General features: G+C 36.8%; 2 protein-coding genes across 6 annotated transcripts in view; both read left to right on the top strand.

Moving 5' to 3' along the window:
* Positions 1-4,677, top strand: part of trim33 (tripartite motif containing 33) — a 52,350-nt gene extending 47,673 nt beyond the window's left edge. For 2 of the 4 annotated variants that reach the window (XM_038298527.1, XM_038298529.1), the window contains 2 exons: positions 2,007-2,057; positions 3,925-4,677. In XM_038298527.1, the coding sequence (XP_038154455.1) occupies positions 2,007-2,057; positions 3,925-4,143 (270 nt within the window). In that variant the 3' untranslated portion in view covers positions 4,144-4,677. The remainder of the gene's footprint in view (positions 1-2,006; positions 2,058-3,924) is intronic. The other 2 variants (XM_038298530.1, XM_038298528.1) reach the window with 1 other exon arrangement.
* Positions 4,678-6,632: 1,955 nt separating this feature from the next.
* slc66a1 (solute carrier family 66 member 1) lies at positions 6,633-16,526 on the top strand. 2 transcript variants are annotated; one of them, XM_038298532.1, is made up of 8 exons: positions 6,633-6,767; positions 8,407-8,603; positions 8,688-8,817; positions 9,106-9,193; positions 10,752-10,906; positions 11,006-11,098; positions 14,045-14,230; positions 15,760-16,526. In XM_038298532.1, exons 2-8 carry the CDS (start codon positions 8,413-8,415, stop codon positions 15,853-15,855), a joined length of 939 nt encoding a protein of 312 aa, XP_038154460.1. In that variant the 5' UTR covers positions 6,633-6,767; positions 8,407-8,412; the 3' UTR covers positions 15,856-16,526. The 2 variants fall into 2 exon arrangements, with proteins under 2 accessions (XP_038154460.1, XP_038154459.1); XM_038298531.1 differs by lacking the exon at positions 6,633-6,767 and adding an exon at positions 7,261-7,413.
* Positions 16,527-17,252: the final 726 nt, after the last annotated feature.

Raw genomic sequence — 17,252 nt, 5'->3', positions numbered from 1 at the left:
CATTGTTGGCTCTGGTGTCTCCAGAGCTACTGTCCAGCATCTTCTAGATGCATCTCTGCTCCAGCAAACCTGAATCCAATGAGTCACTCATCGTTGCCATGTTGCAGAGATAATTGTTTGATTGACTGTTTTGGCGTAGAGATGTACGGAAAAGTTGCAGGACAGTAGATCTCCAGGATTGGAGTTTAAATGAGGCTAAGGTGAGGCCAGTTTGAGGAAGTGCTCTAGTGCAGCAGTGTCCCTCAGCCCTGGTCCTCAAGACCACCTTTCCTGTGGGTTTTTGGGTTTACCCCCAAAATCTGACTTCAATAAATAGGTAATAAAAGTCATTTAATTCAGGTGTGCTGGAACTGAGATGCATTTAAAACATGCAGGGCAGTGGGTTCTGAAGACCAGGATGAGCCCTGCAGATGACCCGGCTGAATGCAGAATCTTTTCTCTGGACTCAAAGCAACCTGGATTCTTTGTTTCTCAGCTCTTCCAGAGACCCTTAAAGTTTTTAAATTAGAGGCGAAGTATAAAAGTACGACAGAGTTTTAGGGCCAGGCTAGAGATTTGTTTTTCTTCTATTTCGAGAATAAGGACGTAAAATTACGAGAATAAAGACATAAAATTAAGAGAATAAAGTCGTAAAATTAAAAGAATAAAGTCCTAAAATTACAAGAAACAAGTTGTATTTTAGGACAACTCTTATAAGAAGCACTTTCTTCCCTAAAATGAGGAATGTGGAGCATCATGTGAAGTTATACTTTGGCTCTGGTTTGACAATAGAAGGAAATCTTTTAGCATCATCATCAAATTGGGCAGTAGGTCAAAGTGGCCTCAGGTTGCTGATTGGTGGAGCTGGTCGACCGTCATAATGCTGGTCGGAGCTCCAAGCTTTCTTTCTGAAACGGGTTGTTGTATGATGACTTAATTCTCCTAAGATTACAACTTTATTCTCGCAATGATACGACTTTATTCTCAAAATAAAAAGCCTGGCCCTAATATTCTGTCGTATAAAAGAAAGTTTTTCACCTCTGAGCTTTAGATTTAGCCCATGTCATATTAAGCTGAGCTCTCTGGTTCAGGAGTAGATTAACAGAAGGAATGTAATATATATAAGATATTACATTCCTTCTGTTAATCTACTCCTAAACCAGAGAGCTATATATCCAGAATCCTGATCTGCTCCTCAGTCAGTCATCCATGTTGCCTTTGCAGCCTTTTCTACCACAGTTTTCCTTCCACCCAACTTTCCTGTTAAACGGACTCTATCCTTTTCGGCAGTGAGTTGACATGACTGTGCAGGCTGTAAGCTAACATTTTTGTATGAATTATTTTTGATTAAATGTCTTATATTCAAATTTTCTGAGACACTTAATGTTGTATTTTCCTCATCTCTTGGCTGCAATCATTAAACTCAACAAATTCTCCTTGTGTAATTTATCTGAATTTTCCACCTTGAAAGTAATATTTATATTTTAAACTGAGACACATTTTTATTCACATCCCTCTAACAACACTTGGAAACTCGTGATGCTTGCTTTCTACACCTTTGTACCTTTAAACTAATAGATAAAATGGAACTGAAAGGCATCCTTTCTTCCATCTTTCTCTACTAACACTGCTCTAAGTCCTCTATCCAGTTACTAAACCTCCAGGTTGTTCAACAGTATTTAATTCATCACCCTTTTCCCTTTTGTTCCCTTTATTTCTTTTTCTCATCATGTAAGACAAAAAAAAGGCAATTGGATGTTTCTTATATCAACCAGCAAAATATGGGGAAACATATAAAGAGGGGGAAAAGTGGCACAAACGATCTTCCTTTCTGTGTGTCGTTTGTGACCTTTTATTTGCTGTTTTTATTTTTTGGGACTTGGAGATGATGCACACCTTTTTAATCGAGCACAGTTTAAAAAAAACAGATTTCCTATCTGTTATGATCTAAACTGCCTGTGCTATGAATTCTTCTCTCCTCCTCTTCTGCTTCACTGTCTTTGTTGTAATGTTATTACCCCCTTTAGATGTCTCGAATAATCCGAGTTTATGATGAGGAGAAAGAGATTAATACCCAGGTAAGCCGTTTCAAATAGAGCTTCGATGTTCTGTTCCCTCCCACTGAGGCTCCAAGAAATGTTTGGAAACTCCAACATATCTAAGCTGCTGTCTTTAAATTAGAATTATAAAAGGTTTGGGAAACGGGTCACGAGGTGAACTAAAGTGTGTTTGATTGTCTTTGTTTTTATTTTCCTGCTACCGTTTCTTTTTCCATGTTATAACTTTCTGTTCATGGTTTGGTAGTTTGATAAGATCAGAAATATAAGTGTAACAGGAGAATATGATGCTACATGATGCTACTCCAAAGCTTACTGGAAAAATATCGGTGTGGCATCCATGGCAATGCTTCACTGAACTGCTAGTGAAAGAAATAGTAATTCAACTAAAAAGAACTAATGCTGAGCAAAAATAAACGCCACATTTAACAGATCTGAGGAATGAATCACAAGTTTTACTTTATTAAAACAAATCAGGATCTCTATGGAGTCAATTTTGTTACATTATCACACAACAGTTTTTGCAGAAAGAATTAAATCCAGAAATAAAACTTTGAAAAAAATTTTCTAATTTAAAAAAAGGTCATAAGAGTAACTTTGCTGTAAAAAAATAAATTTATTTTATCATTTCAAGTAAAAAAATTTTATGGATTTTATATTTTCAATTTCTATTTATTTTAGCCTTTTTCATTAGAGGTATTTTTTTCAGTTTTCCAGATAGAGTTTTACATATTTCATTCTTTTGTATTATTCAATGTCTGCATCAAGAGCGAGAAGAGAAGCTGATCTATGAAATGCAATCTGAAAACAATCCCTAAAACACTGTGTGGAAATATTTTGGAAAATTCTTAGTTTTTAAAAAAACCTAACATCTGTGAAATCAAAAAATTCCTAAAAATTATGTTTTTAAAGATGTCCGACATTTTGGCAATTTCTTTGACTTAATTTTTTTGTTTTCCTCAAACATACCACGACAGCAAAGATATTTTTCAGTGTGATTTAATGGCATTTAAATGTGGTGCGTTCACTGATCAGGAAAGAATTGTAGGATTTTTGGATTTCCTACCTTGCAGATGAAAATTGATCAAATGAATGAAAACAAATTTTTGGTCTGGAGCTCTATGAATCACTAGGAACAATAACTAAACTGTTTTCAGCTACTTTATAGCAGAAGTATCAAAAATAGAATAAGATTGAAATTTAATTAAAAATAGAACATGCTCAAACCTTTAAATAATGATGTGATTTAAATGCAAAATATTAAATCATTGAAGTGGAAAATACCTTAAACAAAGGGTATGTGTGCTCCTTTAGCCTTTGACGTTAAGGTAATCTCTGTGTGAGGCTCTGAAATGGTGTTTTGGAACAATCTGTCTGTATTTCAAACTGCAATGTTCGAATTAGAGGTACTTTAGTCTGTGGTTGTTTTGATTTGCTGTTTTAGACATCTTAAAAATGCATTTTAGGTTAGCTGGTTGATGCTCTTCAGTGGTGAAGGTGAGATGGATTCTGAGAGCAATAAGGCATATAATCAGCAGCCTGTGGAGGTTAGATTGTTCTTTTATCTTTGAACAGGTAGAAATATTTATAATAGAATTCAGAGGAGCCTTTTTAGCCTGTAAGATAATTGTGGAAATGCTTCATGGAGCCACAGTGGGACAGGACGGCAGGACATCCCTGCTCTGTACAGCAAGCTTGAGCTGGGGCCTCCCTGCTACCTGGAGTCTTAACCAAATCTAATTTGTCTCCTCATTCTCCTCTTCCTCCTTCCTGCCTCAACCCACTCATGCCCCCAACCACCTCCTACTCAATGGTACTCGCACCTTCCTTCTCTATGCCACTCCTCACGCTCTTCTTCGACCTCTTCCTCCTCTTCCTCCTCCGACAGGCGGGATCGGAGATGGCGATATCCGGTAAGGCGGTGAGCCTGTACTTTGAGGAGAAGCTTCAGGAGATGTTCCCGAATCAAACCTTCCCCGACTCGCCGGATCCAGAGTCGTCAGACGAGAGAGAACGAGAGGAGGTGGAAACGGAGGACTCGGAGGACGACATTCAGCCCAGACGTAAACGGTTGAAAACGGACGAAAAGGTTTTTCACATCAAATAGAAGCGGACGTAAAAGAAACAGAAGCAAGAAGGAAAAGGACTGTCTTCCTCACACTCCCCCACTCCTCTATTTTATTTTATTTTATTTTGGAGCAACATATGATGAGTACGAAGATTTCTTAAACTCATTCTAAAATTGTTGCCTTAGAATAAAAGTATTTGCAGGTCTTTCGTTGTGTTTATTTCTGTGAACCCCTGAAGGCGTAAAGATGGAAGCGCTGATCTGTGTGTTTCATGGACATTAACCTGCTTGTACAAAATTTCAAGGCTGATCTTTTTCTTTTTTTTTAGTTGTAGCTACTGATTTAGTTGTGTTTTCTATCATCCATTTACATTTGTAGAGTTGTAACAATTTCTTTATAAAAACATTTAACTTGACCTACTCTGATGTATATTATCTATACTTCGACATCGAGCCTACCAAGTATTTGTATGACTGTGTTCAAATGTTGTGTAAATAAGAGAGTCTACAGTATAGGTGTTTTGGTGCATCAATAAAACATCTGGAACTATACCAGAGAAAATATTTGTACAATAGGTTTGCATTTGTTTTAGGTTATAAAGGTTTTAGAGAACAGCTGAGACGACAACATCCAGCTGTTCGATGTTCAATCAAATAATACAATCAACTGTCTGGAAAATGAAACTATTTTATAAATCTGATGGGGAAAAAACAAGAAAAGGTCTTTTTTCTGCAGTTTAGCCCTGATTAGCTTATAAACACAACTATGTACCGTGCCTTGGAAAAGTACAAAGAGCGTTTGTGAATATCAGCTTTTTGTCATACAAGGTTCTCTACTGGACTTATGTTTGGACTTAGGAACAACGTCCACGACTCAGATTTTAATGTTCAATTCATTTATTTTTATTTTTTTCTGCATGGTCGTTCAGACACATGCAGCCACCATCTGACCCTGAACGTTTCACAGCCTTAACGTGACCCACATCCGCAGGAGGACAGAGCAGACATTACACAGCAGGGTAATGTTTACGGAGGCCATGGGTGGATGTCTGTGTATAAGTTGTTGAACAATGATGAGCAAAACAAGTAACAAGATAAAGAAGGTAAGAAAATGCACAGGAAAAAAAACTGATGTGTCTGAATTAGCAACACATGCAGGAGTGACAAAATTAAGATTTTTTTTTCTTTTATGGAAATGAGAAGATTTGGACTGGTTCTTTCTGACCTCTATAAAACAGAAGATACAAGTTACATACGGCTCAACGTGTCATTGCTTCAGCTACAAAATTAATTAGCACGTCTGATTTATTTATTTATTTTTTCCATCAGCTGACCAGATTTTATGCACCTGCTGGGAGGGAAGTCCCACAGCATGATGCTGCCACCACCATGTTCATCATATAAATGGAGTGTTCAAGGAAGGGGATAAAAAACCTATTTATATTTAAATCATAAGTATGTCTACATTCTGGTTTGTGTGAAATGTTTATAATATAATTTCACATTCAGAAGTAGGGCTGAAACAATAGGATTAATCATGATTGATTGATTGTAGAAATAATCGTTAACTAATTTAGTAATTTATCGTAGAGTAGAGGAGGAGAGACTCAAAAACATGCTTTCAGCTAAAAGAGTGATCAAAATAGAGCCTTAATTATACCAAAATTGTAAAAAATATATAAACATTTTGCATATAAGCTAAAAAAAATAATACATTTTCGCCAGTCAATATGCCCTATACAGAACTCAAGTGGAAAAATTCTTGTTTTACCTGATTTAATTTCTCAAAAGGTCTTCTCTTATGGAGGCTTTGGCTATCCGATCAATAATCGATTAATCGGGAAAAAAAAAAAAAAGGTAAAATAAGAATAAATAAAATAATCTTTACTTTAAGCCCTACTTAGAAGAATATGAAAAAAAGATTTCTGTTAGGCGTCGATGACTTTCCAAGAAGTGAGCCATATTGTTTTATTTTCATTGTGTTGCCAATCCTACATGGGCTAACTTAAAATTTATTCTGGATTTCTTTTTATTAGTTTTCAATAATCAAATTTGTGCGATTCATGACTAGTAGCTGTCCTGCAGCTCCTCCAGAGTGTCTAGATTCTCTGACACGTTTTGCTTTTCATGTCAAGTTTAGTTAAATTTGAGGTTATTTTATTTAGCAAGTCAGATTAATTACAAATGAACGCAAAGGTTTTTAGATTTCAATTTGGAAAGCATTTTGAATACCATACATCCTTCTTCTCATCAGAGTCAAACGTTATTAGTAGTTTTGACAAAATATGCCACTTGTTTTTTCTAATCTGTTTGAGTTTGTTTTTATTATGCCCATATTTCCAGTTAAGATCACACCAAACCCAGCCCTGAAAACACTGATGTCATTTTCTCAATCAGCAGGGAGATCTATGCTGCTTTTAGTTTTATTTTTAATTATTATTCTCGTATTGGGTCTGTTTATTTTAAACGGGGAGCTGTGCTCAGCTTTTCGAGTCATAACTTGTCTGAGAAAAACACGTGATGTTTCCGGAAACCTGCAAATAAAATCCCGCATGCTGACATCAGTGAACTCGGTGCTGAGTCGTCAGTCTGACAGCGGGTCAGCTGACACCGCTGCTTCTGCAGAAACTTGGATTCAGCATCGGATCTAAGCAGCTCTCTGGGTAGGTGGCTCCTTTAATTTGTTACCCTTAAAAAAAATAAATGCACATCATAAAAATGTCAGATCACTTGAAGCAAGCGATTGAATTGTACAATTATCAAAAGATTATTAGAAAAAAATAAAATTCTCTCATGAATTTGATCTACATTAAATGTAATCGTGGAATAATTTTATTTTTTACAATACAATTTGCGGAACTTGATTATGTAGCACAAATTATAGTTATGGAACAGAAAATCAAGTTAAACCTGGCTTCAGTATTAGGGAATCAAGGTCCCTTCTGCTCAGCCTGTAGTAATAATTCAATGTTCGTGGATATTTGTTTTTAAAATGAATAATTTCCTATGTTTTAAAAAATAAAAAAAATAAAAACATTTTATTTTGAAAGTCACTGCGCGGTTACGCCACAGGTCACATGACTGTGTTTGCGGTTCCGTTTCTCTGTCGAACCAACCAATCAGATCAGCAGCATATTGCAACCAACCAATCAGCTCGCGGGTGTCTGATGTATTTGGGGAAGCTGAATTCGACGGAACACCGGTGGGAGTTGTTTATCTGTTCTCGTTGTACGTTCCCGAAACTAGAGACGACGACGTTGTTGTTCTGCTTTTAGAGGGGACAGTGGGCATCTCCAAGCGGCCACACAGGCAAGACGAACCAAAACATTACACGTTTATAAACTGGTTACAACAGTACGCTGTTACTGATCAGTTGGTAGCTGCTGTTGCTATAATACAAAGTACAAAAAATACAAATGTTTATGGATTTTTACGTTTTTTTTACGTTGATCTAATCAACAGACCCGCAGTAGACTGAACTGAACACTCTGTTTTTGTTTTTTACTTCTCTTATATATAAGATATTTTGCAACCTTTGGTCCCTTCAGAGTGGACATATAAAGCCAGCGGTTAACAGATGTTTATATGTTTTAAGAAAAGGTTTTTCACTCTGTGGCCTCACATTCAAACCTGGTGGTGGGTTTTTCTTTTATCCACATATCTGTTTTGCAAAACTTTTTTCCATCATTCGCTGCCTTGATGATATGAGGAAGTAAGCAGAGATGGAAATAATAAATGGTGTATCTTTTTTTTCAATGGGGGTGATAGTTTTGAATTCAGCTGAAAATAATACATTTTTGATCTGGACAAAGTTTGCTTATTCATCACACCTAAATATATCAGATTTTAAAATGCAACATGTGTTTGAATTCCCATTTCCTCCTCTAATGGATAAATGCTTGACGACACAATCTTCACCTTCATTCTTTGCAGTTGTTACATTTCAGGGTTTCAGGGTCTTAAAATAGACATTATAAGACGATGACGCAGCTTTTCTTTTATGGCTAATTAGTTCCTGAAATGGTCCCAGACCATGACACTGTCGCCGCCGTGTTTGACCCTGGGTATGAGGTTCATGAGGAACCAAACGCATACTTTGGCTTTGTCTTATTTTTTTTTTACTTTTTTAAGTATATATTGAATAGAGTGGGAAATAATCTGGATTTTCCTTGTTACCTGTGGAGCATCCATCAGAGCCGATTTAGTGAATTTGTTATATTACCCATCTCCAGTTAATTAGTTGATGAAGAACCTCTTAGGTAACAGTTATAGTATTCACTAACAGATTTCTCTCTTAACCAGGAGACGATGCGGAACAGCATATTCTTCTCATCGAGTTCGACCGGATGGAGCGATTCAGGAAACTTCACGTCCTTATGTCCTAATGGTTCCCAGTGGATTTGGGAAGGACTTGGGGAATGTGCCCAGGATGGGAGGGACATGGCCAGCGTCTATCTAGGTCTCCTGTCCATCGTTTGTTTCATGGTGTCCTCTCTTCCGTAAGTATTTAGTTGTGTGTTTTTTGTTGTTGTTTTTTTTTTTTTTTTTTTTTACGATTATCTCTACCACCCCACTGATTATAGACAGTACTACAGCTCCTGTAAAAAGGGGAATATGGACAGTGCCCTGTCTATTTGGTTCCTGCTGCTGTGGTTGGGAGGGGATTCCTGTAACCTGGTGGGATCCTTTCTGGCTGACCAGCTTCCTCTTCAGGTGATTTTTGAAAACATGTTTTTTATAGGTTATATATCTTATTTTAAACCTGACATGTAACCTATAACATTTATGGTTTTGTTTTTTTCTTAAGTAACACCACAGTTATAATAAACCATCATATTTTTTTCAAGTTTTTATTGTTTAAGCAATTTCACTGTTTCTGATAATTCTTGTGTAATTTTAAAGCATCAAAAATTGTTTAAAGCAAACTTTTATCAGATATCAGGTTTGTTTTTGTTTTATTTGGTCTGAGGATCATCTGTCTTGTTTTTTCTTGTAAATTAGACCTATACGGCCATTTATTACGTCTTGGCTGACCTCCTGATGCTGGGCATGTACACATACTACAAAATGAGGCACAGAATGACTCAAAGTGAGTATGATTTGAGTTTGTTGTTTTTTTTTTTTATCTACTGCTTAGATGAGCCTTGTTCAAGTAAAAAGTCTTAATTTCACGTTTTGATTCAGAATATTAAAAATTAGCTTTTACACGGAGTCTGGTTTCAAAATCCAATCAGGCTGCCAGAAAAATATAAAGTGTGCTAAAGATTGTAAAAATATACTCTTGCTATGATAAAGTCTTATTTTATAGTTTGAGCTGTTTAATTCTAAGAGATATTTTGGATCTAATCTGGAGTCCCCTCTAGTCTGTAACATGCTGGTTATCGTTTGCCATCCAGCAGTCAATCGTGATCAGTCATGCAGCTTAAATAGTTAAGGAAACATCGCTGCATACTGCAGCTAAGTTAGACAGAAAATGCTGAAATTAGACTCATAAAAGATTCATCTTAGTTTTTATCCCAGCTGACACATGAAAATATTTTATATACTGTGTATATATATATATATATAATTTCATATAAGTTAGATGAATTATGAAGGATGCCACATCCTTTATAAATTCACTTTAAACATTGCTAATATTCCAGAGTTTGAAACTCTGCAGCATTTAAAAGATACCTTTTTTGTTACTTACCACATCTACAGTATAAAACATCACTGAAGCTCAATAACAACACAATGTCAGTGAAAAAATTCAACCAAAGATGGTCTGTAAATAAAGCAGGTCTTGCTCTAGTCAGTGGTAACAAACATCCAGAAAGATAAAGGAAATCCCACTGTAGGATTTTTAAAACTATGAAGGCAACCAGACCTTTGCTCATATTTTTTAGGAAGATGTTTTGACGCCTATCCAGGAGTCTTTGGCAAATATGTCGGCTCACACTAATTTAAGTTTGTTTTGTGGTTTCTATGACCCAGATGACTAAGAATTTACACAGCCATTAGGCTGATGTGTTTTTTTATTTTAATCATTTTATTTCTGTGTTTGAATATAGCGAAAATACTACAGGGTTTTCTCCCTTACCTGTCACATGGCAGCTGGAGTAAAAACAAATATTAACAGTTAAAACTTACCAAATATATGAGCTGCTGTTGTGTTACTGAACAACTGGTAATTTAAAGAACGACTTTAGAAAACAAAGCTGCTTCCTGCAGACAAAATGAGCCTGTTGTTACTGAGCAAATCTCCACCATTGCTGGAAGGATAATACGTCTCCTGCTTTGGGTTGTTCAATGAGTAATTTGATCAAATCCATATTGCTGGACTTTATCCTGATGGTAGAAATGAAATATTTTCCTGGGCTTCAAATCAAAAATAGAAAATGAAGCAAAGCTTTCATAAGTCATCTCTAGTCTGTAACATACCTGTTATTATTTATCAGCAAACAGTTACTCATGGTTTAAATTAGCAAGTCTAAACCTGGTTTTGGATCTATTATTATTATTTATATCATATATTGCATCCCCCTGTATGGTGGTGCTGTTGTATAATGAGTCATCTTTACTCCAAACCAAGCTTCAGTTTTCAGTAGTTGTTTTCAAATTGTTTCTTATTATTAAAGATGAAACTGTTGTTCCTTCATCACCAGGCAGAAGTGTTTTGCATGTCGTTGGTGTTTCTTGCATCCTGGGCCTCACCGTAGGCCTCAGCCCCCTCCCTGGGTTCGGCTCGCCAACTGAAAGGATTTCCTTCGGGTTCAGAAGCCGCTCTTTGCTCTCAACCACTGATTTTAGCTCCATCAAGGTCTGACCTTTTTTTTTTTTTTTTTCTAATTATTATTTCTCTGAAAGAAGTGAACTATTTATGTCTGTTGACATTAATTCTTCCTCTCTGTTACCTCAGGCTTTTACCCCTAAAGAGATCATTGGTTTCTCCATTGGGTCAGTGTCATCAGTCCTCTACCTCTGCTCCAGGCTGCCACAAATGTACACTAATGTGAGTATGACAAACTGCTCCCTGCTAAAAGTATTATTTAGGGAAGATTTGTGTCTACAACACAACCTATACAGGTGCTGGTCATTTTAACCCTTCAGTTCACAACACTGATATCTTTAGGAATGAAGTGGAAACATCTGCTTAAGGTTTGGTGCCGATCGCACATCAGGAAGTGTTTAAAAGCCAAATAGTTTAACTTTTTTTCTTATGTCACTGTTTGACATTGTCTGCTGTAAGGTTCACCTGTGCTTTTATTGTTAAATGCCGGCAGTGAGACCTTGACAGGAAATTAAATGTAGTTGCCAGGGGTAACGGTAGGACTAAAGCAGAGGGTTTGGTAGGCTCGTGATTTACTAAATATTAAAAAAAAATCATTCCAGCCTCTAAATAAGGTAAACATGCTCACAGTTATATTCAATACCAGCACAGGAAGTACATGTATATCTTTATATCAGGAAAAGAGTACAGCACTAACTTCTGCTGGGATGGTGACATCATTGTGGGTGATTGAAAATAATTATCTTAAACCAACCTTAAGACCAAATCAGCATAAATAATTGTTTTACCTTTCCAAAAAAGTTAAAAACCGAACCACTGGAATTAGTTTTCCAAGTTTTTAGATGTTCTGCTTCCCATCCCTAAAGCTTTCTCAATTCAAAATGTCTGGTGTAGCCTTGAGTTCCAGCCTTGTAGGGTGGCCCTGCTTAAAGAAAGCTCAGAAAACATTTGTTAGGGGGGATAGTTGACCTCAGGGTGACCTAAGATAATCTTTAATATCTCTGAAACAACAGCAGCACATCAGATCTGTTTTCATTTTTAAATGTTTTCATTTTTACAAATGACCATTTTAAATGCACAAACCTGCACTAAAGAAGTAATAGCTATTACTGTCTATTTACTGAGTTTGAAATGCAGAGCGGTGAACTACCTGCGGGGTTGGTGGAAATAACCGCCTCCACCGCATGCAGTCTGAACGCATCATGATTAATGCAAGCTCAATGTTTTGACTTATCTCTGTAATTCATGAAAATCCTGCACCACAATAAAAAAATATATATATTGGCAACGGCTTCAGTACATGATTCAGAATCACTTGCTTGTATGTTGCATTTTACAAAGTCAGCCTAGGAACAGTTAGACATAGGCGACCTCTAGAGGTCAGCATTTCCGACTCGCTTCTAACGAGCAAAATTCTATCTCTGGGATTTCAGGGTCGATATAAATATGTTTTCACAGGAAAGCAAGTTTTTAAAACAGGAATTATTTTTCTGTTTCTATAAGCACATCTTACATGACATTTTAGTTGCAATTTCACTGCCACACCACTAGAGGGCAACGTGTTCTTTGGAACTGAGCATTGACATGCAAACATGCACATGAAGACTTTCCTGTTTGTGCATAAAAAATATTCAGTGATCAAAGCAGACTAGTGTTGCTCCATGCTGGCGTACAGGTACAGACCAGCAACGCCTGTTTTCTCAGGAAATAACATTTATAGAAAACCAGTTTTCTGTGTAACGTTTGGAAACTGTCCCAGTCTTGCTGCTGTGTTATATTCCAGTCTGAATGAGTGGCAGTGCCTTGTTAATGGGGTTACCAACTTTCAGAAATGGAAATAAGGGACACGGGGGTCCTAGAGAAAATTCATTGTCGCAGGGGTCCTCCCCCAGAAACTTTTGTATTTCTTAGATGCATTTTCCTGCTTTTTAATCAAATTGTGTCCCATTTCAGCTCAACACAGAACCATACCGTACTTTTATGTTGTTCTTTGAGCGTGGCTTGTATTTCTTGCAATAAGCTACAGCCAATTCAAATAATTAATCAATGGAAATGTTAAGTTTGCACAGTATCATCGCGCACAGAAATCCTCCCGCAAACCAATGGCGTGCTAGAATTTTTTTAGGCTATAGGAAAGATTACCGGTATTATATTAATGTATTTTTTCTGTTGCTTATTTTTTATTTTTTTTTTTGGTTGTTAGTTACCCAGTTTATTAAATTACTAATTTTGTTGTGCTATACTTTTCCTGCGAACCTGCTGTGGCCCCCCAAGGTCTCCCGCCCCCGCTTTGAAAACCACTGTCCAAGATCATAATGGATATAAAGTTCTACGTGTTTGTTTGAATGCAGTTGAGCAAATCAGCTGGGCACTTGTCATGAATAATGTTGCAATAGATGCTTCAAGTTGGCGTGCACAGGCACACAGTTTGTAAAACTAGAACTAAACATGAGGACCGTCACCAGGAAACCATGACAAACGCCCCTGGAAGAGAGATAACCGAGTGGAGAATGCTTTAGACCGACAACGTCATAAGGGGAAGGTGAATCAAGAACAGTAGAACTCTAAGCTATAGCTACGAGAAGAAGGGAGAGAGAATCAGGACGAGCAGACATGGGTCTCACTCGCAACAGTAAAGTTGTTCTGTGCACAAGTGCCACCAAAACTTCCAAATATGGGACGATTCCGTATTTCAAGGGTGGCAACCCCACTTAGTAAGCAGGGAGCGTTTGTATGCATGTGTCGTAGAGTTTAAAAGAACATACAAGCAGCACAGCAGGGAACTTTAACCAGTTTTAATATTTCTGCTGCTTTGTGCATTGAGGTCATGATTAGAGCATGAGTGTGTTAACAGAAACACAAAAAACAATCTAGTTTTTAGTAGATCTATGTGCCTAAAGAGTGCATTGTTTTGTGTGTTTGTTTTAAGAAGCTAGTGCCTCTTCTGCTTATAAGTCATCACAGAGGAGGTCTATGTTGGTAAGCAGAAGATGAAAATAGAAAAAGGGTTCATTAAGATGAAAAGGAGAAGATTTTATGTTCATAGATTTTGTGAGACCTGTGCTGCAGTGTGCACATAAGTTGTGAGTATGTAAAAGAAGTGAAAATGTTCCCCATTCCTTGTTAAGATGATAATTTCCTCTGCTGTCGTCTCGTTTCTCATCACAGTTTAAGAGGAAGTCTACAGAGGGAGTGTCCTACTTCTTATTCGCCCTCGTCATCTTGGGGAACACCACGTACGGTCTGAGTGTGTTACTGAAGAACCCAGAGCACGGCCAGGGCGAGAGGAGTTACCTGGTCCATCACCTGCCCTGGCTCATCGGGAGCCTTGGAACACTCACCTTGGACCTCATCGTATCCTTTAAAAAAAGAAATACTTTACCTGATGCCATATTCCTATGAGATGATGGCTGAAAGTCTCTGGTTTAGAGTGAAACAGGTAGTGCAGGGTAGACAGAGTAAAAAGAAGACATTGGCTCCCCCTGCTGGCTGCTTTGTTTTTTGCTACAAAGGTCCTCTATCAGATTATTAGGTTATTTACTGTTGAGTATGAAGCTACACTCAAAGTCTTTGCATAAAATAAGGAAGAATACTCCTACCACACCAACGGAAGTGATGTGATATCTTTTAACATTCTATAGTCTAGTTTGGACACTTTTAATACTTTAAGAGCTCTTATTAACTCTAAAACAGCCTGTTCTGGATTTAACTTTTCAGAAGTGTTAGTTTGTTGTCTCTTGGTGGAATAGTTTGGATGGATTGTTCTGGAATCATTACCACAGGTTTTCTATTAGCCTAACTTAGGCTGAGTTCAGGAATTGTTTAAAAGATTTCTTGACACTGTCAGATGGAGAAATGATCTGCATAACAGAGGTTTGGGTGCTGGTGTTCAGTTTAAATCTGCCAGGGTTCAATAGTGCTGCTCTGCTTTTGTAGCAGTGGTTTTACTGACATTTAATCAGCTTTTTCCCCCTATTTTTTTTAGGCTGCTCTTAATTCCACTGCACTTTGTTTAACTGTACTCAACCGAGTCATTTTCATTTACACATATTATTTAGAGTTAACAACCTAACGCAGAAAAGCTTTCCTTCTAACTTTCAGCCTTTCTCCATTTTACCTTGCCTTGTTTGGGGAGGTTAACTGGCGATAAAAATTTACGAATACATAGATAAAATTGTAAATAAAAGTCAATAATGTAAATAACTTTAGGGTTTTTATTTGTTCCTTGTTATAAACTCAACATGTGACATCAGATCTTCATTTGTAAGAAGTTTAGAAGTTATTAATACAAGTTAGAAAGTTACAGCTTTGCTGAAATACAAGCACAAGTTACATATTTTCAAGTACTTATTGCACAAATTTACCACTACAAATCAGAACTTTATGAATATGAGTCACATATTTACAAGTATGAAAGATATTTATTTTCAAGAAAAAATAACATACATACAAGTACTTTCCTGTCACTTTACTGTCGGAAAAACGATGTACTAGTCCCGCAAAAACTAAAAAAAAAATCGAAATGTACAAGCAATGCTTTTTCATTTGTAATTTGTGTTTGTAAATGTTTGTATTTGTTTTTGCGTTGCTGCAAAGTTGTAACTTTCTCATTGGTATTCATAACTTCTAAACTTGTGTTTTCACAAACCAAAGATCTGATGTCCTATCAGGTATCAATGAGTTTCAACAAGGTGCAAATACAAATGAACACAGAGAAGTGTTCCATTTGGGTATGCAAAATAGGTGAGGATTACCCAAAATTAGGTGGATATTAAGAGGTTAATAAAAAAAAGGGAAGGTTAACCCTGCTGCTTATTTCTGTTTGTCAAACATCTTTTTTTTTCAATAGAGTGAACAGTTTATTCCTTAACCTTGCTGCTCAGATCTCAGTGCAGTTCTTTATCTACCGTAATGCCCCGGTTCAGAACGTGAACGGTATCGTCGTCAATGATGAGACGGCGCCTCTGATCAGCAGCTGAACCATCAAACGCACGACATCTTGGAGAAACTCTCCTCCAATCAAACCCGCTCGGTTTCAATCTCACTTTTAGTTTTATTTATTACGTAGCCATTCTGTTTAATGTTTACAGATTCTTTTACTCCTGAAATCCATGTATGGACAAAACGCTTCTGTTTTTGAGCGGATGGTTTCAGACATGGAGCTCTAAGTTTCACACCAAGCCTTCTGTTAATGTCCAGTGATATCTGGAAGCCTTGACCATTCCCTGGAGGTTTACTCTGAAATACCAACGGTGCTTTTATATTTGCGAACGGTTGGTCTGACCGCCATGCACACGCAGCCCTGTGTGCTCTGGTTTAAGCGGGGCACAATAACGTCGCTATCTGTTATGTTTTAAGGCTTTAGGAGATCTATAGCATGTTTAGTTTAGATCTAGTCTCTTTTTAATTTGAAGTAAAACAATGTGCCAAAAATATTAATGACAAAAAACCCAAAAATGTTTTCATACAAAGAAATTTTTTTTGTTTAAAAAAAAAATGAAGGTTTCTTAAAACTATTGTTTTAATTTTTAGATTTGCACATTGTATTGTCTGGTTTTGCACATTTTAATGTGAAGTTTGTTTTATATTAGAGATTTTAAGCATATCTGATTGGTCAGTGTACTAGAAAGAAATAAACACATTAAAAACATGTTTATTTCCCCTCTTATTTCGTTGTTTTATTTTTTTTTGCAAATACACATATTTTCCTCCCCTTGAACATTTCCACATTTATTCATGTAACAGTCATAACATTAAAAGGCAGTTCTTTGGGTTTGATTAGAACTGACAGGTCAGACAGATCCGTGACCTGTTTCTAAGAAAGATTCTCAGATTATCTATCTTATAAAACTTAAAAGTGTGGAAGGTTTTTATAGTCAGTCCCTCTGGGTTAACCATTTATAGGTGCACCTTTTGCCGAGTTACAGCTGTATATCTTCAAAGGAATATCTCTTTTATCTTTACCTGCAGAAACAGAAATATTATTTTTTTTTAAACATATTAGCAGAAGTTCAGTCAGATTTAGATGGAGGATTTCTCTCTTCCCACATTCTGATCCTATCACCTGGACCTTTGGACATTTTTCACCTCATCTGATTGAAGCATCTTTGTGGTTTCCTTGACAATTTGCTTCAACTGAAAAGAAGACCTCTTGGGTTTCTTTATTTCCATCCTTTCCTAAAAGCCCATGCTTTAAAGCGTATCACCCAGAGCTGCCCTGTCAGCAGATTATTCCTCCTGAGATGTGCATCTCTGCAGCTCCTTACAGAGTTAGAATGGGCCTATTGCCTGGTTCACAGTGGAGTGAATTTTGTTCCATTATTGTAGCAAAGAACGCATTTTGTACATCAAAATTTGAAAAAAGAAAAAAAAAATG

Source organism: Cyprinodon tularosa, unplaced genomic scaffold, assembly GCF_016077235.1.
Source record: "Cyprinodon tularosa strain WSP-4 unplaced genomic scaffold, ASM1607723v1 ctg409, whole genome shotgun sequence".
NCBI lineage: Eukaryota > Metazoa > Chordata > Actinopteri > Cyprinodontiformes > Cyprinodontidae > Cyprinodon > Cyprinodon tularosa.
The sequence above is the reverse complement of the archived record's forward strand: the minus strand, read 5'-3'. Positions and strand labels throughout refer to the sequence as shown.